At 37.5% G+C, this 25,082-nt stretch overlaps 1 protein-coding gene across 2 annotated transcripts in view; it reads left to right on the forward strand.

Annotated features, from left to right (window-relative positions):
• SPIRE1 (spire type actin nucleation factor 1) overlaps window positions 1-22,869 on the forward strand; it is a 228,606-nt gene extending 205,737 nt beyond the window's left edge. Inside the window, exons 11-17 of one of the 2 annotated variants that reach the window (XM_033087714.1) lie at window positions 1,988-2,130; window positions 4,440-4,613; window positions 8,623-8,760; window positions 9,934-10,004; window positions 10,632-10,659; window positions 10,755-10,891; window positions 19,428-22,869. In XM_033087714.1, the coding sequence (XP_032943605.1) occupies window positions 1,988-2,130; window positions 4,440-4,613; window positions 8,623-8,760; window positions 9,934-10,004; window positions 10,632-10,659; window positions 10,755-10,891; window positions 19,428-19,686 (950 nt within the window). In that variant the 3' untranslated portion in view covers window positions 19,687-22,869. The remainder of the gene's footprint in view (window positions 1-1,987; window positions 2,131-4,439; window positions 4,614-8,622; window positions 8,761-9,933; window positions 10,005-10,631; window positions 10,660-10,754; window positions 10,892-19,427) is intronic. The other variant, XM_033087715.1, reaches the window with a different exon arrangement.
• Window positions 22,870-25,082: the final 2,213 nt, after the last annotated feature.

Below are 25,082 nucleotides of genomic sequence, written 5' to 3' on the forward strand. Positions count from 1 at the left end.
TTGGTAATGATTTCTTAGAGATGACACCAAAGTCACAGATAACAAAAAAAAAATAGACACGTGAAATTAAAAACTTTTATGCATCAAATGCACTATCAACAGAGTGAAAAAGCAACCCACAGAATAGGAGAAAATATTTGCAAGTTATATATCTGATAAGAGATTAATCTCCAGAATATATAGAGAACTCCTAAAACTTAACAACAAAAACCTAACAACCCAATTCAAAAATGGGCAAACATTTCTCATAGACATTTCTCCAATGAAGAAACACATGAAAAGATTCTCAACATCATTAGGGAAATCATTATTTGCATAAGAATACAATGAGATACCATCTCAAAGACATTGGAATGGCTACTATCAAAAAAACAGAAAGCAGCAAGTGTTGGGGAGAATGTGGAAAGATTTGAACCCTTGCACGATGTTGGTGGTAATATAAAATGGTACAGATGCTGTAGAAAACAGTATGGTGATTCCTCAAAAATGTAAAAATAGAATTACAATATGATCCAGCAATTCCACTACTGAGCATATACCCAAAGAAAATTGAAAACAAGTCTCAAAGAGCTATTTGTACATCCGTGTTCATAGCAGCATTATTCCACAATAGCTAAAACATGGAAGCAATCGAAGTGTCCGTCAATGGATGAATGGATAAAACAAAATGTGTTCCATACAATGGAATATTATTCAGCCTTAAAAAGAAGAAAAATTATGCAATATCTACAACAAATAAGCCTTGAGGATATTATGCTAAGTGAAACAAGGCAGTTACAAAAAAGCAAATATTGTTCATGATTCCACTTACATGAAGATTTTAGAGTAGTCAAAATCATAGAGACAGAGGGTAAAATGGTAGCCAGGGGCTGGGGAAGGAGAGAATGGGAAGTTATTGTTTAACGGGTATAGAGTTTATGGGGATGGATGGTAGTAATGGTTGCACAGCAATATAAACATATTCAATACCACTGAACTGTATGTTGAAAAATGGTTAAGATGATAAATATTATATACGGTATATTGTACTGCAAGAGAAAAAAAAATACACCAAGAGAAAAAACTTACTTATTAAGATATCCTTAGAGAATTGCCTTGATTTCCTATATACATGGAGGCTTTAGTTTTTAATATCCTTTAAATAGTATTTTGATTTATTTAAACAGATTATATCAAAAATAACAGGAGCTGACTTTGGTTATTATCTGTAATTGGTATTGGGCCTGGCCCATTAACTACTAGGCCCATTAACTACTAATAGAGACCCAATTAAATCACATAATGGATTTCTGTATCTTTTTTTAGATTGTGGAAATTATGTTCTTTGTTTTCCTTTAGTGATTTCTCTTGGTTGGACAGTCCAAATAGGTGGATCATATTTAAATTTGAGTTGACTTTCAATTTCCTCATCCACTGCATTGAAATAGCCTTACTGTTTGCAGAGAGAGTCGGAGAAAGTACTAAATAAAACTCTGGCAGCATAATTTGTTTCTCACGTTCTCCTTATGTTTTCAAAATGTGAATCCAGAACCATTCAGACCCTAAAATATTCTTTTTAGCAGTGGTACAATATTAACATCAAAGCTAGAATTTATTTTTTGAAATTTAAATACATCTTGATTTAAACCAAGAGCAGAATGTCTTGACAAACATCAAGGAAGAGTTTTCATATTTTTATCTTTAAAAAGGGGAATGTAAAAGGAGGGAACTCTTAAGAATTTTGGTATTTGGGAGTCTTTTTAGATATACAGAATACATATTTTTACGTTATTTAAAATAATGCCTGAAACTGTTTAATTGCAAAATTCTGTGGAAAATTACATGAGGACATTTGTATGTACAAATTTGAAACTATACTTACATTGTGTTTTATGTATGAATTTGAATGAATATTAGAAACGGTATTTTTTTACTTCTTCCTTGCAATTTCTGTAGCAAATTCATCAACAAGAAAGTTCATTTTACTTTGGTTAATCCATTTCTATAGCGCCTCCAAAATTCTTGCCTATATCATCAACACCCCAGCCAGAGAGACGGCAGCCACCCCAGAGACGACATTCCATTGAAAAAGAAACGCCTACTAATGTGAGACAGTTTCTGCCACCATCCAAGCAGAGCTCCCGATCTCTTGTAAGTAAGAGAAAAACTACATAGTAACTTAAGGATCAGTTAGAAGACTAGAATCATTAGCTTTCTTGAGATAATAATTAGGGAAAAAAAACTTCCAAAGCTTAGAATTAACTTTAAATAACATTATTTGTTTTTCATAGCTAAAGAAAAGCAACCCTAACAGCAACCTAAATGAAATTTGACCATTCTTTGTTCATTTAAAGTACCTTTTTTCCCCAGAAGACTTAATGGTGGAAAGTATAGATTATTAAAGAAATGCTTTTTTCCTTTCAAAAGTTGTTAATCCACCTAAAAATTGATAAAACTGATCAAAAAACTTAGCAAAGTCTAGTTATAGTAGACTATTTTATTAAGGCAGAAATGCTGGGGAGAATTTTGATCCATTAAAAATCATTATTCATTGTTTCCACGTATGTTTTGTAGTATTGGAGCTGAAACTGCTGTTTGGACTGGTTGACAGTTTTTGCTGTTTTCCAGAGACTTTCAGGTTCATGTAGTAGGTACTCATTTCTCAGTGGGACATAGGACACGAGGCTCTGCCAGGAAGAATAGATCCACCAACCAAAGGAGGTCTGCAAAGATTCTTTTGTAGTCCCTCTTGACTTCAGAAATATTTGCAGGCAAGATGCAAGGCTTCGATCAATAGTTCTACTGGAAACCTAAGATCTCATGTTTTTTTAGATGCTCATGAATAAAAAACACTGGAATATGCTTAATCCATATTTTTAGGCTGTGATGAATTGTCGGGTTCAAATGAAACAGTAACAGATGTCCCTCGGTCAAAGTAGAGGGAGATAGTTTGGTTATTATGAAGATACTAAGTTTGAACAGAGTTCACAGTGTTGAAATTTGATCATTCATCTCTATTCCCAAACAATATGATGAAAGAATTAATGATTTTATGGCAATCCCTGACAGGATTTCTCTTAACTCCTAAATAATCACTGAAGTACTGATATGTGATGAAATATAGCCTCGTCAGTGGTTTAGCAACAGAAAAAGAGAACTGTAACCAGACAGGTTCAAACTTTAAAATCTGAAGACTTTTGTTAATGTGAGTAAGTTATTGCTTTAGCAGAATATACAATTATTGTCACAACTTAAAAATATGTAAGAGGGAACTCCTTTGTGATTTTTTCACAAGTTCAATTATTAGGAGATTCTTCACATAGCTTTTCCTAGAAGCCAGTGTTTCATTTAGGTATTACCTGGCCTTGTGATCATATGACATCATTGTTGAGGGTAGACTTAAATTTTAAAATTATCAGGCAACTATCAGATCAACTGCAAAGGAGTTTCAGGTAGTTATAGAAGTTTTGCCATGAAAGACCATCAGTGCACATCAAGGGCCCAGGAAGTATATTTCCTGGCAAAGGGGAACTCTTAGTGTGTGGTTGGCCAGGCTGTGAGTTGTTTTTTTGGTGGAGAAGAGAGCAAAGTAAAACCAATCTGCCAGTCACGGAGAAGGGTGTTGGTGAGAGGCAGTGGGAGAGTACCTCTGGACAATCTTGAGTGGTGCTCAGGTTCCACACACAGGCGCGCTCCCTCCAAGTGCCTTAGGCACCAGTTGAGACAAAGTAACTTCCAGGTCAAGTTATGACTTTTCTTGCTAGTAGCTTATCTTGGGAAATCCATAAAATCACACTTCTCTGTGGTAGTACCCTCTAGTTTGGTAAGTATTATTTTTTAAAGTATGATAATTAATTTAAAGTTTTAGCTATATTTTTGAAACAAGGAATCACTTTGTATTTATAATCCCGCAACTGAAGATGGCGGAAATATCTTTGTTGTTAATCACTTATTTTTATTTTATCTCCCTCCCTTTTCTTAGGATGTTTAAAAATGTAAATTTTTTCATCATTTTGTCAAATGATTGAGGGTGATGCCCATCTAAGTGAAAGGCCACTTGTCTTTAAGGACCTTCACCAGAGGGAGCAAGCGCCTGCTCCGTTTTCATTCCCAGGCTCTCAGGCACAGCAAGCATGCCAGAGGGCCCAATTAGTGAGACCGAGTGTTCACTGGAAACAGTTAAGATTTTTAAGTTAGAAAATCTTAAATTCAAGTCTTTGCTGTGTGAACGCTGAGATTCCCTAGGAATGGCTTCATGGATGGATTACCGATTTATACGTATGGATGCAGATGTCGGTGTGGACACACATACGGCATCTACCATTAACACACTTTGTGGTGTTTTCGTTTTGTTTTTCGTTCATGCTCTGTAATCACGACCTTAGGTCACTTATGTTCAGCATTATTTTCTCCTTTTCTTTTCCCCCTGCCATTTTCTTTTTCCCTTATCTATTGTTCAGGTTCCTAGGATAACCAGTGTATGGCCAAGGACGCCTTTCCGACCACTTTTTTCTACCATACAAACAGCTTCTCTGCTCAGCTCTCATCCTTTTGAAGCAGCCATGTTTGGGGTAGCAGGGGCTATGTATTATCTATGTGAGAGAGCTTTTACCAGCAGGTGGAAATCCTCAAAGGTTGGCCTCTTTCTGCTGGTTCTGGGAATTATTTTACTCTCTCTATCTCTTTGACAGTGATACCTCAACTCCTGCACTCTGCAAGAATTAACAGCTTAGATGGGCACTTTGCTTCTGATCATTGATTCCAATCTTTTGTAGGATGCATAGATCACACTATGATCTCAGTTGAGAAAAAAATAACTTTGAAAGGACAACAAACTCAAAATGCAGCATCAGATTATAAGGACCGAGTGTTTGTCTCTTTGAATGATCTAATTTTACAGCAGAAGGAATACCACCTCCTTCTCCACGTATAGGGGCACTCTGAGAGCCTGTGGGGTGCTTTCCCCCCAAGGCCTTGCTGCCATCAGAAGAGCGTTTGCTACCTGCCAGGCTAAGTCGCCACCGGGGACTTCACCTTCCACAGTTGTGTCATTGCCTGTGTCCCGTACACCCCGCTGTGAGCTTCAAGGGGCTGTGTACCCATAGCATGTATCTCCCCTGGGCTCAGAGAATCTTTCTCTTTCCCAGCAACTTTCATAAAGCTGCTTTGTGATGGTTAGGCTGTTATGTGGTTTTTATGACAACTCACTTCTTTATAGGGAGATATTTTAAGTTTCTTTTTATTGATATGATTATTTTAAATAATTCTGTAGTTAATTATTGTTTTTAAGGTTTTCATACAGAATATATTTTTTAAAGAAAGTATAATAATTTCCTAACCCCAGTGAAATAAAAAGCCCTGGGAACATTGTACGGCTTCCCTTGTTCCCAGCGTAACGTGCATGCTGACCAGTGTTGGCAGCAACTTTGCCTGTTCCACCTCATACAGGGTCTGGTTTCTTTATTATTCTTTATTATCCATCTTGGTTTAGAAAAGAGACTCTGAATGTAAATGAGAAAAAACAAATCCGTTTCTCTGTTTGTCATGAGATACAGGATAAACCTCTGTTCCTTTTTCCATTTTTAGATCTGGCCATTTGGGTAGCACAAGGTCAAGTGCAGGGATGGCATTTTAACTCCTGTCACTCCTACTGCTATTGCTGAAGATTTATCAACACTTTTATTTTTATTATGAGTCCTCCCCAAACAGAGATATCTGTATGCAAAATTCACATATTACTTTAGGCAAAGAATTCCCTTTGAGTTTTGAAGTTGAACTTGGAAAAAGAAAAGAGTAATTAAACTTATTTATTAGTTGCTATTTTTATTTGAATTTGCCTTCCTTTAGTTTAAAAACTCAAAAAAACAATAACTTTCAAATATCTGCTACTTGTTTATGAAATTTTTGCTGATCAAGAACACTATATAAAATATAACTATTCCCGTTTCTCCCTGACTTAGTAACCAGATTTTACATTATGGTCTCTAATTTCTGTGCTGCCTAACTCTGACCCCTTTTGAATGGTAAATATAACCAGAATCTTCAAAAAAATCTCCCCAATTTTAGTGACATACACAAAAGTAAGTTCTAAAGGCACATCTGTTCCTATAGCAGATTATAATCATTATTAAAACACTTCAAGGTTTAGTTTCTCTTTCCTAAATTTGAGAGTCACATTGAAATACAGAGAAGCAAGGAAATTAGAGTTGTGCTGATCTAGTCCTTATAGTCCACATTTCACCATGAAAATGAGCTTAGTGCTTGCTGTAGGCGTGACTGATCCCAGTGTCACCATGGAGAAAGGGGCTGTTGCTCATGGTGAAAACCTTGAGTGCTCTTTACGTTATGGAGCACTGGTATCTCAGCAAGATCTGGTTAAGGTTTGATTTGGCTTTGGGGATGTTGACTTAATATTTTTTGTCAATAAAAAAAAATGAAAACAATTCTAGTAACTTTATTATTTTCTTTCATGTTGCATTAAAGTTTTGTTGTCCTTGGGAAAGCACCAGAATTAAAACATTAGCATTTGTCCTGATGGAAATTATTTTACTAAAGGGTAATCTGCAATTTAAAAAAAGAACAAGAACACAAACAAAAAAATTTTGTTTGCACAATTTCTTATGATGTACGATGAAGTACTGAATTTGCCTATGGTTCAAAGTAGTAAGTTGAAAGTATGCTTGACTAAGCCCTTGTGTGACTTAAGATTGAGGAAAGGGAAGTACACACTATCATATGTCAGTACAAGTGTGCTAGTGTACCCCTGCAAACAAAAAGGATCCCATCTACTGGAAATACCTACCAGCCCAGGCATCCAAGGTATAAAGTTAATTCAGCTCGCACTATTTGCCATCTTCCTAGTATGCACAGCAACAAATCCCTGTAGTGATTATGGTTATTTGCTATATTCATACATTACTTTGTTCCAAGTCAGCAATTTTGTCACAGTTAGCTGTCAGAAAATGTACCACAGTCATACTCATCACTGATGCATGAAAATTACCATAGGAAAAGTTCTTATGAAATATGCTCAAAGTTGAGAAAAGCTGTCATTCAGATGTGTGCAGCCAAAAATACTTATCTAGTGTGCAGTTTTAATGGCCTGACCTTCACAGAGGCAGTGCCTTGTTTCATTTGACATGACACTACTCTTCTCAGAGTGAAGCAAAACAGAGTAGATATTGAACATGTCAATTTAATCCTATTACCGTTGAAAGATTTCCCCATTGAAAGAGAAAATTCTGTGATGGTGATTTTTCAAAAAGTATTTTAGACATCTTATAGCAAATGATACAATCTTTCTGAACAAACTATCCTCCCACCCTCCAAATACTAAGCTCTTCATCTTAAAATTTCAATTGCAGGGTTTTTTCCAAAACATTTTTAAGCAAATTTAACCTTCCTTAAGTTAGCTTGAACAGACACAATTTTGTATTGATTGTTAGTAAGAATCAGTAATTCTTCAAACTACTTTTTTTAGTAAATGCTAATGTTTGTCAAGTTTGCAACCTAAATTTGTTTTTGTTTTTCTCTGATTGAAAGACAGAACTGAATGTTAAAACTGTATAAACGGACTGCATTCATAGTCATGTGCTTTCTCATTTGGCTTGTTTGATTCCAGAATGCCTGTGAGCAATGCTATTGTGTGTGTGTGTGTGTGGGAGTGAATTATAATGTGTTTGTACTGAGAACATTGAGTTTCAGTGTCACTACACCACAATGGCCCTTGTGAAGCCTGGCAGGGTGCGAATGCACAAGACTGTTCTGTCTTTCTATTAGATCCACCAATCAAGAGCAGGGCCCAATGGGGAGCAGATGGGTGTGAGGCTCTTTATTCAGTGGGATCAGTTACATCAACATCTTCCTCAGCTGTTTTTAGGGAAACCATTAGCATAACACTGCCAACATAAATATTTATTGTGAAATGCTGATTTTGTCCACATCTTTTCCAGTGCTGACTATGCATTCAGCAGTTCTTTGAAAGTAATAACAAATCTGGAGAACTGTGGGGCAGCCTGTGGAAATTGCTTTGTGGCTGTAAACTGACCAGTAGTTAGATGTTCCAGCTCCACTCGTACCATTAGGGTTTTTCAAGGTGTGCTGATGTAACTTACCACTAAACAATGCTTCTCCATATAAATTACTAACCTCCTTCTTTTGGCTATTCTGGGTACCACAAAGCAGTTTTAAAAACAGTACCAATGTTGTTGATTTGCTATTTATCTATTAGCATATAATCTACAATACAACACTAAGTAATGTCTGCATAATCATAGGTGACAACTGACATAAATTTGGTTTAAAACACTTTTTTCAAAATTTCAGTGCATAGATACATAGCTCAACTTAATGGATAAGAGATACTTGAGAAATATCTAAACAAATGTGAGGAACTTTCATTTATTGGAAACTTCAGTAGGCTACAGTGTTTCACATGGTCCCCAGTTTTCTGCCTTACATTGTCTTAGTTTAATTAGAAACTGTGGTCCCCAGAGTGAGCCAGTTCTGTTCCAATGTTCATTGGAAAACCTCTTTTCTTCTCTGAAGCTACTAACCAGGTGTCTGATCTGAAGGGAAATTTTGCAATGCCAGAAAAGGGGTGGGGGTGGGAGTTTCTTATTCATGTGGAATTTTGAATTTCAGGAGGAATTCTGCTATCCAGTGGAATGCCTAGCTCTGACTGTGGAGGAAGTGATGCATATTCGTCAGGTCCTGGTGAAGGCAGAGCTGGAAAAATACCAACAATATAAAGATGTCTACACTGCCCTGAAAAAAGGAAAGGTAGAGCTGTTTAAAGTTGATTGATCAGCAGGGTTAGCAGAATGGTCACTCACAAGCATAGTCTCCTGAGGGAGATGTCTGCTGGCCAGATGGTGCAGGACTTCTAGGGGATTTTAGGAAGTAAGAGGCTTATTCTCCAGTAAACAGTTCCTGTTCTGCCTTGTTCACAAAAGGGAGTAGTTTTGTTTCTCCCTTAGAAATCAAAACTGTGGAAGGTTTAAAATAACAGTAATAAATAATGGTATGTCTTCATAAAACCATGTCTGGCTGCATTTAGTCATTATACTGAGGTCCAAAAATTAAGTTCGAGAACTTGTTGCAATGGTATTGCTAACTTTTTTTGCTATCAGAGGGATTATTCATTATGAATTTGTACCAACTGGACAAACAGTTAACCAAGTTCACTATTTGGAAGTGCCGAAAAGGCTATGTGAAAAAGTTAGACAGCCTGAACTTTTCACCAACAATTCATGGTTCTTGCATCATGGCAATGCACCAGTTCACACGGCACTGTCTGTGAGAGAGTTTTTAGCCAGTAAACAAATAACTATATTGGAACACCCTCCCTACTCACTTGATCTGGCCCCCAATGACTTCTTTCTTTACCCGAAGATAAAGGAAATATTTAAAGGAAGACTTTTTGATGACATTCAGGACATCAAGTGTAATACGACAACAGCTCTGATGGGCATTCCAGAAAATGAATTCCAAAATTGCTTTGAAGGTTAGACTAGGCGCTGGCATTGGTGCATAGCTTCCCAAGGGGAGTACTTCAAAGGTGTCTGTAGTGATTGATATTCAGCAATGAGGTATGTAGCACTTTTTCTAAGATGAGTTCAAGAACTTAATTGTCAGACCTCGTACTTTTAAAGGATTTGGAAAGGAAATATGTCTGAGAAACAGAGGAGACTTTCAGAACATTCTTTAGATTGCTTCCATGATAGTGAGGTTCTTGAGAGCTATGGCCTTTTATTAGTTTTAAAAGTAGAATTATAATTAAATATAGAGCCAAATTATAAATATCACAGAGCCAAACATAAAAGCCGGGTTTCTGCATTCTCTTCCTACATCTACTTCCCCAATGTATAAATATAAAGTGTATTCAACCATAAAAATTAGGAAATTAACTGTTGGCGATGCTTTTTTTTCCTCTTTTACATTTGTATTTTTTAGCTTTGCTTTTGTTGCCGAACCAGGAGATTTTCCTTCTTCACCTGGTCTTACACCTGTCAATTCTGTAAGAGGTAAGATTTTTTGTAATTGATGACAGTAGTCAAAGAAATACCAGTTAACTTCATTGTTTCATCAGTTTTCTATACAGGAACAATATTAGAAATAATCTTTTATTACATTGTGCCATGCTTATGGGTTAGGAATACTGATTTCTTCTAAAGAGTGGATCAAATAATTATTTGGTGTCAAACCTGGAAAATGTTTCTCTCCATGTATTTCTTTTACATAACCAAGACAATTCTAATAATAATAAGTCATGTTTGAACAGAAAAAAATAGATGTGATTGTAATATGACCCCTAGATAGACAAATAAGAAAATTCCAAATAGATGTAAGTTGATCCTTTTATAGGAAACAGTATAAGAGTTAAGTATAACAGATTGATTGTCTTTTTGGCAATCCACAGTTTGTATCAATTTGTTATTAGGTTGGTGCAAAAGTAATTGCAGTTTTTTCAATGATTTTTAACCTTTTAAACCACAATTATTTTTGCACCAACCTAATATATTCTCATTGAAGAACCAGAGAGTTTTTGTAATTTATTGTAGAAATTCACAACCATGCAGCTTTTGGCTACTCTAACTTTCCAGTTGTATCTATGGTATCATGTCGAGTAATATTTCTGATTTTGTATACAGGCCAGTGTGCTCACAGTGTTGCAAAAAGGTAAGCTAAGCTTGGTGAAATTATAAATTACATTAATTTTAATAGACTGTCTCTTTAACAGTACTGCTCATTCTCAGTTTTGTTTGGGGTAATAGATGCGGCTGCCCTCCAAGCCATACTCTACTCTTCCTATCTTTTCATTGGGACCTTCTGCTTCTCAAAGAGGGGAAAGTTGTATGAGGCCAGAAAAACCCTCCACTAGCCACCATCGGCCACTTCGGAGCATTGCCAGGTGAGCAAGGGGCCTGGATCTTCAGAGCATCCTTTGTAAAATAATAATGTTCCTTTTGAGGACTGTGGCGACATGGCAGAGTTTTGGCCTGAGGGGGTTTGGGTGGGTGGATTGGTTGGTTGATATTAACATAGTTTTGACTTGCACACAAATCTCCAAAACTCCTAAAAGGTAACTTATATCAAGGGATAGTGGTTAGCTACTTGAAGGATACTTTAATCTCATAGTTTATTTTTATTTGTCCTTTAGAAGTAATTACTTTTGTGTGTCTTTTAAAAGTCATCTTTAAATCTGCCCTTGTTTTCAATGGAGTTGAAAACGTGCATAATTCTTTTCTTCTTTAGTTTTGGGAAAAAATCTGTTTAATCCTATTCGTATGTTTACAACAGTCTGCAATAACTTTGGCTTACTTTCCTATTGTAAAGACAGAAATGAAGCTTTATGCCAAGAGCTGGCAATTTAAAAGGAAAAAATTTGCCTGAATATCAATCCCTTTGCATTTAATGCAGAGTGAGGGTAGTGTTGATCCTTAAGAAAGATGGAAGGAAGGAGGTCAGGCCAGCTCGGGTCACACACTAGCAGGGCCTGAGACGGTTAAGATTTGATGCGCCAGCCACCCACCGGAGGGTGGGGGACAGACACTGGCATTGGTGCCAAATGCTAGATGGCAGTAGACAGAGAGACAAGGAAGCTGTGAGCCCAGCAAGTAACTTGTGCCCAAGACTGCTGTCCTTGTGCTTTCAACTCTACTCTGAGACACTACTGCTCCGTGACAATCTCTGTTCATGGATTATCATCCATGGGCTCAAGACAGTGCAAATAACAATCTGTTTTTCTTTTCTGTACTTATCTGAACCTACATTCTTGTTTGGTTTTGTTAAAATAGTAAATGAGTAGGTGATTCCTAGTAACTTAAAAAATTAGCCAAAACATTTATTATGATATTGGTCTAGTTAAATCCAGCTCTCTGGAATCCAAATAATCAGTCACCAAGTATAGAAAGTTGTTGGGAAAGGAGAGGCATAATTGATAAATACAGAAATTACAAGAAAGCTGATCCAAAGATAATTTTTCAGGCTGTGTGTGTCATAGGATTAAGACAAATTTACTTCACTTTCCAACAGTCTGACCTACCATGGTTAACTAATGTTCATTAACCATGACGTGGGGTCACTGGAGAAAGAGCTTCAAGTCCCTTCTGAACCATCAATAGGATATTAGCAGCATGACTTTATTTCATCTTTCTTGTTAAACTTCATTTTATATATATGTATATGTGTGTGTGTATATATATATATATGCAGTAATACGTATACTGTAATATATATTTAGTAGTGTATATATATAACTGTATATATAACTATACACACACACACACACACACAGTAATCAGGTGACTCTGAATATCCTATTTTCCAAAACTTCTAGAAGGGATACTAAGGTTTTTCAATATTATTTCTTTTTTTTTTTAATTTTGTTTTTCTATATTATTTCTTAATAAAACATGTTTACTGGTTTCTTTTTTTTTAATTAGTTTCTTGTAACTGTATACATATATATATATTTGTTTATATATATATAAAAACTGGTAGTTGACATTCATTATTGTTCAGCTTCAGCTTCAGGTGTACAGTGCAGTGATCAGGCATCTACATCATCCCTGAGGTGGTCTCCCTAATGAGCCAAGTGTCCATTGGATACCCTACAAAATATTTAAAACATTATTGATTACATTCCCCAAATTAACTTTCGTAACCCCATGGCCATCTTGTGGTTACTGACTGTGCTTTCTAATCCCCTCACCTTCCCCTTTATTCCCCCTCTCCCATCTAGCAACCCTCAGTTTTTCCTCTATGTCTCTGAGACTGTTTCTGATTAGTCCACTCATTTATTCTTTTCTTTAGAGTCCACATATAAGTGAGATCATATGGTATTGGTCTTTCTCTGTCTGACTTATTTCACTTAACATAATGTTCTCTAGGTCCATCCATGTTGTTGCAAATGGTAAGATTTCTGTCTTCTTTATGGCTGCGTAATACTCCGTTGTATAAATGTACCACGGTTTCTTAATCCAGTCATCTACCCGTGGGCATTTCGGTTGTTTCCATGTCTTGGCTATTGTGTATAGTGCTGCAGTAAACATAGGGGTGCATAAATTTTTTTGAATTAGAGTTTTGGATTTCTCCGGATAGATACCTAGGAGTGGAATTGCTGGATCATAAGGTAGTTCCATTTTCAGATTTTTGAGATACCTCTACTGTTTTCCATAGTGGCTGCACCAATCTGCAATCCCACCAACAGTGCACAAGGGTTCCCTTTCCTCCACATCCTCACCAGCATTTGTTGTTTGTTGATTTATTGATGATAGCCATTTTGACTGGGGTGAGGTGGTATCTCATTGTGGTTTTTATTTGCATTTCTCTGATGGTTAGTGAGAGTGAGCATTTTTTCATATGTCTGTTTGCCATCTGTAGGTCCTTCTTAGAAAAATGTCTCTTCATGTCCTCTGCCCATTTTTTAATTGGGTTGTTTGTTTTTTTGGAGTTGAGTTGAGGGAGTTTTTTATAAATTTTGGATATTAACCCCTTATCGGATATATCATTGGCAAATATCTTCTCCCATTCAGTAGGATCCCTTTCTGTTTTATTGATGGTTTCCTTTGCTGTGAAAAAACTTTTTAGTTTGATGTAATCCCACATGTTTATTTTTTCTCTTACTTCCCTTGCCTGAGGGGATATATGAGTAAAAGTCTTATTCTGGGTAACGTCTGTAAAGTTTCTTCCTATATTTTCTTCTAGGAATTTTATGGTTTCAGATCTTACATTTAAGTCTTTAAGCCATTTTGAATTTGTTTTTGTATACGGTGTATTTTGTATACGGTAGTCCAGCTTCATTTTTTTTGCATGTGTCTGTCCATGTTTCCCAGCACCATTTATTGAATAGACTGTCTTTACCCTACCGTAAATCCTTTCTTCCATTGTTGTTGATTAAATGACTGTATAGGCATGGATTTATTTTTGGGCGCTCTATTCTGTTCCATTGATCTATGTGTCTGTTTTTATGCCAGTACCACACTGTTTTGATTACTGTAGCCTTGTAGTGTAATCTGATGTCAGGTATCGTTATACCTCCCACTTTATTCTTATTTCTAAAGATTGCCGAGGCTGTCCGGGGTCTTCTATGGTTCCATATAAATTTTAGGATTATATGTTCTATTTCTGTGAAAAACATCATTGGTAGTTTGATAGGAATTGCGTTGAATCTGTATATTGCCTTAGGCAGTATGGACATTTTAACTATATTAATTCTTCCTATCCATGAGCATGGTATGTGTTTCCATCTATTTGTATCTTCTTTCATTTCTTTCTTCAGTGTCTTATAATTTTCTTAGTACAGATCTTTTACTTCTTTGGTTAAATTTCTTCCCAGGTATTTTATAGTCTTTGAAGCAATTGTAAATGGGATTGTTTTCTTAATTTCTCCTTCTGATATTTTATTATTGGTATAGATGAATGCAACCAATTTCTGAATATTAATTTTGATCCTGCTACTTTACTAAATTCATTTATCAGCTCTAATAGTTTCTTGGTGGAGTCTTTAGGGTTCTCTATATGTAGTATCATGTCATCTGCATATAATGACAATTTTACTTCCTCCTTACCGATTTGGATGCCTTTTATTTCTTTTTCTTGTCTGATTGCTGGGGCTAGAACTTCCAGCATTGTGTTGAATAGAAGTAGAGAAAGTGGGCAAACTTGCCTTGTTCCTGATCTTAAGGGGAATGGTTTTAGCTTTTCCTCATTGAGTATGATGTTAGCTGTGGGTTTGTCATATATGGCCTTTATTATGTTGAGATATGATCTCTCTATTCCCACTTTCTTAAGGGTTTTTATCATAAATGGCTGCTGGATTTTGTCAAATGCTTTTTCTGCGTCTATTGATATGATCATATAATTTTTATTTTTCATTTTGCTAATGTGGTGTATCACATTAATTGATTTGCGGATGTTGAACCATCGTTGCATACCAGGGATGAATCCCACTTGATCATGGTGTATGATCTTTTTAATGTATTCCTGAATTCTGTTTGCTAATATTTTGTTGAGGATTTTTGCATCTATGTTCATTAGAGATATCAGCCTGTAGTTTTCTTTTTTTGTAGTGTCTTTGTCTGATTTTTGGATCAGGGTACACTCGTAAAAAGTGTTTGGGAACCTACCCTCCTTCTGGATTTTTTGGAAGAGCTTGAAGAGAATAGGTGATAATTTTGTTTTGAATGTGTTGTAAAATTCACCTGTAAAGCCATCTGATCCAGGGTTTTTGTTTGTTGGGAGATTGTTGATTATTGATTCAATTTCTCTGGTGGCAATCAGTCTATTCAGGTTTTCCGTTTCTTCTTGGGTTAGCCTTGGAAGGTTGTATGCTTCTAGAAAATTGTCCATTTCTTCCAGATTTGTCAAATTTGGCATATGGTTGCTCATAGTAATTTCTTAAATTGTTTTTGTATTTCTGTGGTATCTGTTGTCAGTTCTCCTCTTTCATTTCTGATTTTATTAATTTGGGTCCTCTCTGTTTTTTAATGAGTCTGGCTAAAGGTTCGTCGATTTTGTTTATCTTCTCTAAAAACCAACTGTTGGATTCATTGATCTTTTGTATTGTTTTTCTGGTTTCCATTTCATTTATTTCTGCTCTGATTTTATTATCTCCTTCCTTGTACTCCCTTTGGGCTTATTTTGCTGTTCTTTTTCCAGATCCCTTAAGTGTGAAGATAAACTGTTGATTAGTAATTTTTCTTGTTTCTTTAGGTAGGCCTGCAATGCTATGAATTTCCCTCTTAGAACTGCTTTCCCTGCATCCCATATATTTTGGGTCATAATGTTTTCATTTTTGTTTGTCTCGAGATATCTTTTGATTTCTTGCTTGATCTCATGGTTGACCCATTCATTATTTAGTAACATGTTATCCAGCCTCCATGAATTGGTGTGTCTTCCAGTTTTTTTCCTGTAGTTCATTTCTAATTTCATAGCACTGTGGTCAGAGAAGACAATTGGTATGATTTCAATTTTCTTAAATTTATCAAGACTTGTTTTGTGGCCTAACATGTGGTCTATCTTGGAAACTGTTCCATGTGCGCCTGAGAAGAACATGTATTCTGCAGCTTTGGGGTGAAATGCTTTGAAAGTATCGATTAAATCCAGCTGGTCCAATGTGTCATTTAAGGCCATTGTTTCCATATTGATTTTCTGTTTGGAAAACCTGTCCCTTGTCAGAGGTGTGTTGAAGTCCTCTACTATGATAGTGTTACTGTTGATTTCTGTCTTTATGTCAGTCAGTACCTGCTTTATATATTTAGGTGCTCCTATGTTGGGTGTATAGATGTTTATTAGGGTTATGTCCTCTAGTCGGATAGATCCCTTTATTATATAGTGCCCATCTTTGTCTTTTAATGTATTCTTCATTTTAAAGTCTATTTTGTCAGATATAAGTATTGCAACTCCAGCTTTTTTCTCATTTCCATTTGCATGAAATATCTTAGTCCAACCCTTCACTTTCAGCCTCTGTGTGTGTCTTTTGATCTGAGGTGAGTCTCTTGTATAGAGCATATACAAGGGTCTTGCTTTCTTATCTACTCAGCCGCCCTATGTCTTTTGATTGGAGCATTTAATCCATTTACATTTAAAGTGATTATTGATAGGTGCATAGTTATTACCATTTTGTTATTTGTATTTCTGGGGTCGTTAGTTAGACTGTTTTCATCTTTCTACTGTTTACAGAAGTCCTTTTAATATTTCCTGCAATGCTGGCTTGGTGGTAATAAATTCCTTTAGCTTATTCTTTTCTGGGAAGCTCTTTATCTCTCCTTCAATTTTAAATAATAGCCTTGCTGGATAAAGCAGTCTAAGTTGTAGGCCTTTGTTTTCCATCACTTTGAGTATCTCCTGCCACTCCTTCCTGGCCTGCAGTGTTTCTGTAGACAAGTCATTTGATAGTCTTACAGGAGTTCCCTTCTATGTAACCCTCTGTCTTTCTCTTGCTGCTTTTAGGATTCTCTCTTTGTCTTTAAGCTTTGCCAATTTAACTATAATGTGTCTTGGCGTGGACCTGTTTGGGTTTATCCTGGTTGGAACTCTCTGCACTTCCTGGGCTTCTATGTTGGTTTTCTTCACCAGGTTAGGGAAGTTTTCAGACATTATTACTTCAAATATGTTCTCGATCCCTTGCTTCCTCTCTTCACCTTCTAGTATTCCTGGGATGCACATGTTGTGCTTGATGTTATCCCACAGATCTCTTAAACCATTTTCATTGTTTTTTATTCTTTTTTCTTTTTGTTGTTCCATTTGGGTGATCTCTGCTAACTTGTCTTCTAAGTCGCTGATTCGATCCTCTGCTTCATCTAACCTGCTGATAATTCCTTCAAGTGTGTTCTTTATTTCAGTTGTTGTATTCTTTAGTTCTAACTGGTTGTTCATTATGATTTCTCTATCCTTTATGTTGTCACTAAGCTCCTTAAACATTCTTATCATTAGTGTTCTGAACTCTGACTGTGATAGGTTGGTTACCTCTATTTCATCTGGTTCCAATTCTGTAGGTTTCTTCTTTTCTTTTATTTGGGACATGTTTCTTTGTTTCCCCATTCTGGGTGACTGTCTGTGTTTGCTTCAATGTATTAGGTAGGTGCCCTAGGGTTCTTAGTTTTTGCTGGGTTATCTTATGTAGTATGTGTCCTTTATATTTGACTTGCACCACTTCCTTCTTCTCCTGTGCATGTACTCCAAAGGTGACTCTTGTGTATATTGTCCTGTTAAAGTTGATCTTTAATTGCTTTTCGCTTATGAGTAGGTGGGGTTAACTCCTAGGCTGACTCGTTGTGAAACTTTGCTCTGCCCACCGCAGGGTGTTCTGCTGCGTGAGGGTTGACCACTTAAATGTGGTTTGGCCTCTATGGGCTCTTGTGCCTGTAGAGAATTCCCTCTGGGTGTGTCACTTGTAGGTCAAACCCGGTAGTACTCTGGTTTGGTCTGGAGTTGGCCTCTGGGTGTGTTGAATCTTGTGCCTCTTAAGCTGGGCCCTGGTGTAGGGCAATTTCAGAACAAAGCAAATCACCAAGCACAACAATAACAAAGAAAAAAACAAATACATTCACATGTGAAAACAACTGATAACCCACACTCAACACAGGCAAAGATATCAAAGATGTACAAACAAAAGAAAACAAAAAAAGCAGCGCCAGTCTTGGCTTAAGCCCACCAAGTAATCTCCAGATTGTCCTCTGCTATACCAAAGAGTCCTCTGCGTATTGTGCAGGTAGGGCCGGTCACCTGGTGCCCAGAGTGAACTTGGGACTGCAGACGTAGATGAGTGGGGCTAAGGGATCTGGATGGTAGTTTCTACAAAGTCAGTGCAGTTTCTGCTCTTGCCTGCACATATGTGCACTGAGTAGCACCACCAGCCCTGTGCTCAGTTCTCCTGAGTCGTAGGGCACTTCTTCCTCCGTGTGAGTGTGTGTGTGTGTGTGTGTGTGTGTGTGTGTGTGTATGTGGCAGGTGGGAGATTTCTGAGCTGGTGAAAGCCCAGAACTGCGTCTGCTGCTTACTGCTGATCCCTGGGAGTGTCTCCGCAGTTGTAATTGCCCTGCTCTAGGCAGGCCAGAAAAGATGGTGGCTGAGGGTGGAGGAGTCTCTTCTCTCCCAGCCCAGCCAAAATCACACTCTTCCCAGCCTCTTCCCTGGGTCAGAGCTGCATGCCGCTCTTCCCAGAACCTGAGCACTATAGCTCCTCTGTAATCTGACACTACTCCTCAGTTCAGGGGCCAGTTTAAATCTCTGGAAGGGCGGAGGTAGGATTGGGAGAGTAGGGGGAGGGACCCAGGTATGGAGTTTATGTCCTTTGTCCGACCTAGGGCCCAGCTGGAGGTCTCAGCTGAGGTTACTGCCTCAAATTCTGGATATGCTGCCTTTTCTGCAGGAGAGATAAGCTGTGGGATGCAGGGAAAGAGCCCATCTCCTGGCTTTTGTGGTTTCTGTTCCGTCTTGGGATCCCCTGCGTCTCTGCAGCCGTGGATACCGGCTGCGTCTCCACAGCTGGGATGTGGCTGCGTCTCCACTCCGCTCCCTTCCCCCTTCCCCTGCTCGCCCAATTTGCCCACCTTCAAGTAATCCTTGTATGGAGTCTCAGCTGTTCTGTGTGATGAGCAGAGAGTCCTTCGATGGGTTACGGATGTTCCATTTGTGGTAAGATCCGGAGGAGAACGTAAGAAGTCCACCTCGCAGCCGCCGTTCTTGATGTGGGGTCCTGCAGGAACAGGCTCCAGCCTTCAGCAGGCGTCAGTTCTTCTCTACTGGTTTCTTTTTTAAAAAATATTTTAAACCTTGTCTCCAATTAGAAATTCTTCTTTGGAAGAACACGACATGACTAAATCACTCACCATTCCATAATGTTTTGGCAACGAATTTACTTTTTCTGCACATATTTTTTAGTATTGTAGTAAAGTATAAGTAACAATACTGGATATTTTAAGTGTTTTGTTTTTTTCCAGGTTCTCCTCAAAATCAAAGTCTGTGGACAAATCAGATGAAGAACTGCAATTTCCCAAAGAGTTAATGGAGGACTGGAGTACTATGGAGGTGTGTGTAGACTGCAAAAAGTTTATTTTGGAAATCATCAGTTCAAGCCGGCGTAGCCTGGTGTTGGCCAACAAAAGAGCCCGGTTAAAAAGAAAAACACAGTCTTTCTATATGTCCTCACCAGGCCCCTCGGAATACTGCCCTTCAGAGAGGACTATCAATGAAATCTGAGCCTTGTGCCTTTCAGTTACTTTTGTGTTCAGAGTCTGCATTAGCTCTCAGGAGAACACTGAGCTGGACTGTCTCCTTGCCATGGTTGTAGTTCATAGGCTTGATTTGCATTAGATCAGGGTTTTGCTGCATCACATTGTTCCACGGACTGAATGCTGTGTTCATATCAATTGATGATATGTGACAGGTCAACCAATTGCTCATTTGCACCGAGAGGACAATAGTTGGAAACTTGCTTGTGTGTGTGGATTTGGAGGCCAGAAATGTTTTCCTTAATTCAGTTCCTTACTGTTCCTCAAATAATTTTCTGACTAAGGCAAAAGGCTTCTCACATGAGAAACCAGTCTAACAAAGGTGTCAATGTTAGCACAGTTCTAAGCAGTAAGTCATATTGGCACTTCCAGCTGACAGTGTTCCCACTAATGTACATAGTGACCCAGAGCCCTGCCGCACACCAGGTACCTGAGGCGGGGCCAGGCCACTTCTGGTCCCAAGCACAAAACCTGGAAGGATTTGCTCATACTGTCAAACTGATTTTAAATTATTGTTGCTCTAAGATAAAGACTACAGGCGGGACTTTATGCCTGCATTTTAGTGCAAAACATCTGAATAAGCTGTACACCCAAGTGGGTGACCATTTCCTGTGAGCTGCTGTGTTTGCCCTGGTGCAATGGATCAGTGTCTCCTGAGCCCATGACAGGTTTTCATTCCCTATCTTGCATGTATTATGGTTACTTGTAATTTTATAATAGAGGTCTAAGAATTAAAGTTTTGTGGGAGTTTCTGGACAAAGGAAGGCTAGACATTTGTCAAGAGGTTGAATGTATTTCAGTTAACTATGAAAAAAGTTGTGACAGCAAAGTGCCAGCTATTGGCCTCACTGTGGAGAATGAGCTGGAGCTCATATATTTTCAACTACGTTTTTCATAACTTTCTAGTCTAGCCATCATAACTAAATCAAGCCACAATTTGGTACCTAAGGTCTCAAACTGAAATTTATTTATTTTTATAATGAATTTTAAAAGAAAAAACCTTGTCTAGTTCTTTTAAGATTATAAGATAAATAATCTGCTAATAGGCTTTTTGGATGCTTTTTGCACAACTTTTTCCTTGTAAACAACTTGAATGAGTAGGATGGGTTTTCAGAAGGTAGGTTGGAGAGTAGCATTGTATAACCTGAAATTTCTCAGCTGGTTTGGCCTACATCATGGCCTGTACTTTATTATTTTGGTATGCTTACAAATGACCAACCAGTGAAATTGCCATTAATGTTTGGAAAATCAGCTAATACACATGCACAATAATTTCCTAAAAGCTATAGGATATATCTATAGTCAATAAACACTACAACAACACCATTTAATAAAAGGCACGGCAGTCACATTTCATACCATATCAAAAGATAGTAACATTTCTATACTAAATTAACGGTAATACCTCAGAACTGCTCTGGTAGTAGTTTTTAATGGATTGAAATTTACAGTTTAGTAAATGGCTTAAAATTACTTCTACTTACAAAATAAACTTTACCAATTGACCAAAATAATGCATGTTAACAGCTGTCTGTATCTGCATGTAATAGTGGGCCACCAGAGAACCCTTGTTGATTATGCAAATGTTTAAATTATTTTAAAGACTCTTGTTTAAGAGCTTTAAACATTATATTGGGTGAATGTCATTTATAAAAATTTTCCAAGAGACTGTTTGAACTCTGTACCCCAGATGGTTTGGTAGGAGCCACACCCTTTGAAGGCCCAGACTTGAGCCTCTAAATGACTACCAGAAAGGGTGCAAGGAAGAGGGAATGGTATTTGTATATGTGCATTGATATGACCTAGGATAGCGTGCTTTTAAAAATAATGACTATTTCACTGTTGTTTTTAAACATAAGAAACTAACCCCCCAACATGAGAATTTCATCCATATTCACAAGGCAAAGAGCTAGCACATCTCAATCTTGGACTTCACTTCTTCGTGTAGTCTGATTTGGGCATTATGATCACCTCTTAGCAGAGCATTAAATGTAAATTCTTCGACAGCATTAACGAGGTTTGCCAAGTACATTGAAGGGGTCATGTGGATGGCATGAGACAGTTTGCAGAAAGTAATGTACCAGAAGGGCACATGACACAGCTAAAATGATAGAAATCAAATTAGTATCACTTTTTGTTGCCAAAACAATTTCTTGCATTTAACCCTTTATTATCCATGACATTACCCAACACCTCAATTAAATTAGGTAATTTCCAGAGGGTAGTTCACTAGTAGCTTATGGAGTGTGATCTTACAATCCTCAGTCTAGTCTGACCTTAGGCTTATCTTCCTCGTCTTACTACTAAAAGAACATACTTTCACAGTGTTGCTTTCTGTCCCAGTTTCCAGCTATTTGGCGTTTACATCTGATCCAACAACAAAAATATTGTTGGCTAGCTGGTCTCAGTTGGAGCCTGATGTGTCTTAGATCTCCTGTGCACACCTGAGCAGTCCTACCTACGCGAATCCCCTCCCAGCTAACTCCCTCCAGGCTCAAGCACCCACCCTTTCTTTTGGTTCCAGACCACATGAACTCACCCTGTTGGGAGATCTTTATTTCCTTCCCCATGGCTTAACTTTTTATCAATGTCAGAGTAGATAAGAATGCTTGTAAATACTGTAATATATTTATTAATATTTGAAAGCATTCATTCAGTGGACAGTGGAAATTAACTCTCCCAAGGCAAGTAAAAATTAAATAATTGATATGTACATTGACTTAACAGTCTTACTAGAGTTCCAGTCTTAAGTCTTTCAAATTAAACCAGAAGATTGTTATGTAGGAGTTTTTAAAATGACCTTACATTTGAATAGACTATGTAATTAGCACCATGAACTCATACCATGAATTTTTTAAGGCTTTTATTTTTCTAACTGTATTAATAAATATAGGACTGGATTTTAGGTGTCACATAGGAGATATGAAAGTTTTAAATTATGTTACTATTTGCTAAAGCAAAATAGCAGAAAATTTTGTACACGTAAAACTGAGAAATGTATATGCTGACTGGACTTTGACCTAGTTTCCTGCGTGTATAAAAGTCAAGGTGTTGCTGGCATTCAGGGTGATATGACAGTACTACACGTTTTCCATCAAAATCTTTTATTTTAAAATTTATGTAGGGAAAAATAAATGGCATTCCATCATAACTTCTGTGTTGAGTTCTTGTTGTAAAATAGTGATATCTTTTGGTAATTAACTGTCAGAAACCACGTAGGAAGGCAAGATACTTTTATCATCAGCAGCTTATGATCAGTTTGAGAAATAAAATCTAACTAGGACCACATTGAAAGAATAAACAGGAATGGAGCCACCATGATAACTGCTATGTTATCAAGCAGTCGTGACTCCTTTTTTTACCTTAACAGGAAATTAAATAGTATCTAACATTTTATTATATAAGAAGTTGTATATACGGAGACGAATTACATATTGAAAGATGATAAAGTGTTACTACGTGTTTTCTAAATAGAATTCCTCAAGAGATATATATTCCTAAAATGTCCCATGATATTGTTATTGCACTTAAATTGCTTAAGAAAAAACTAGGAAGGTTAAACCTTCCTGTTTACATACCTTAAATACTACATGATACTGAGTTTGATATTTATATACACAAGCTACTACCTTATTTGTCAGACATATTTTAGGGTCTCCTTCCCCTGCACTTTCTCTGGGAGATGTGCATAACAAGACGTTTTCGTATGTGTCCAGCTCATAATGCAAATGTGCACTGACTTTCTCAGTCTAAGTCAGAGACCGTGCCTCATGCCTCCTTGGATTCCAGAGATACAGAAACTTCGTATATTATAAAGGGGACAGCTTTGCATAACCTTTATTTAACTAGATCTTTCTTTTTCCTCTCCAGCCCCAGTGGAGGAAAAGATATGTAGCTGTAAATCATCATTGTCTAGAATTTCATAAAGACAGCTCTTAAGAAAGGGCGTGATTGCCCATATGATGTGTTTAGAGACGACAGTTTGTTATCTCTGCACAATGTGCAGGTACACACACACCATACACACACACATAGATATTCATTATAAAGCTCATAAAGGGTATGCTCCTTCTTACCTCATGTAAGCCAAAGGCCCATGACTAGAAATATCTTCCAAAAATGCTTACTAGCTAAGAACCAACTTAATATAAAACTCTGCCTACACTAATTAAATGTTTGAGTGCAATTACCTGGCAGCCTGAATTTACACTTTTATTCTGGCTCACTTCATTAAAATGTATATGATGTAAAATTTGTATATTTAGAATATATCTTACTGTGCAAAAAAAAAAAAATCTGTAGCTCTGTTTGTGCATGTTGCTGACGCAAAATGGCTGGTAGCAAAATCTGATCCACAACAGTATTACTGAAGCAGTAGAAATAAAAGGGCTTTGGAACTTACAGGACACAGCTCTTCAAAAGTGGGCTTTGAAAAATGGGGCATCAAGAAGTTGCTTTATGTCCCTGGGGCTTAAGAGCTGAAGAGTCATGTTGATGTTTGAACCTATGCCCTGTTCAACACAACTCACTGTTCAGATTTCTTTTGCTGCCCAGAAGGCCAGACACTGTCTTATTTACCAGTAATGCTCTTGCAACCTGCTCTAATGAATCTGATCCTCTATGAACTGAAGAAGAGGGGAAGCCCTTTGGTGTGGCTAGCAAGGAGGGACAGCCTTGAGCAAGCTTGCTCACTTGAAGTTTGCACCTATATATGTTCTTTGCTTTTGTGTTCCTGTTTGACTACAGGAATCATCTGTCATTTCCTGGCCTACCTCCCCCCTGGTCCTTTTCCCTAGGGTGACACAGCAGAGAATGTCACATCCCAACTCCTCCCAGGAGCAACAGTGTTTAGGAGAGTGAAAATGCCAAAGAGGAATTGAGGATTTCTGTAGCGCTAACCTGAATATCAAGTTCCTAAGCAAATACAGTACTAGCACTGTAGGAAAGCACATGGGAGAAAGAGAAAGAAGGAACAACAAGATTGTGCACAGGTAAATCTTCTAAATAGTGTAGCTACTGCAGTATAGAATCTAAATGTATAAACAAAAAAATAGAATAACTTCTTTCAAGGGGAAGAAACTTTGATCTTAGATATCCCAAAGAGAAAAGAAGCCTAAGAAGATTTCAGCTTGCCCACCAAGGAAGGGAACATAATGAAGTAAAAAGCCCCTTGGGTCATCCTGCCATAATCTCAAGGTCATTTCAGAAGTCAGATCCACAGAATAGAAGCTTGGACTAAGCACTGTGGGTGTAACTGGCTGGACCTGCCATCTCCAACTGACTCCTATGACAGCCTAAAATTTCCTCCAGGTGTAACCAATGGTAGACACACGTCCTTCATAGTAAAAACTGGACCTCTCTCTG

The sequence above is a fragment of the Rhinolophus ferrumequinum genome, chromosome 19 (genome assembly GCF_004115265.2).
Source record: "Rhinolophus ferrumequinum isolate MPI-CBG mRhiFer1 chromosome 19, mRhiFer1_v1.p, whole genome shotgun sequence".
Classification (NCBI taxonomy): Eukaryota; Metazoa; Chordata; class Mammalia; order Chiroptera; family Rhinolophidae; genus Rhinolophus; species Rhinolophus ferrumequinum.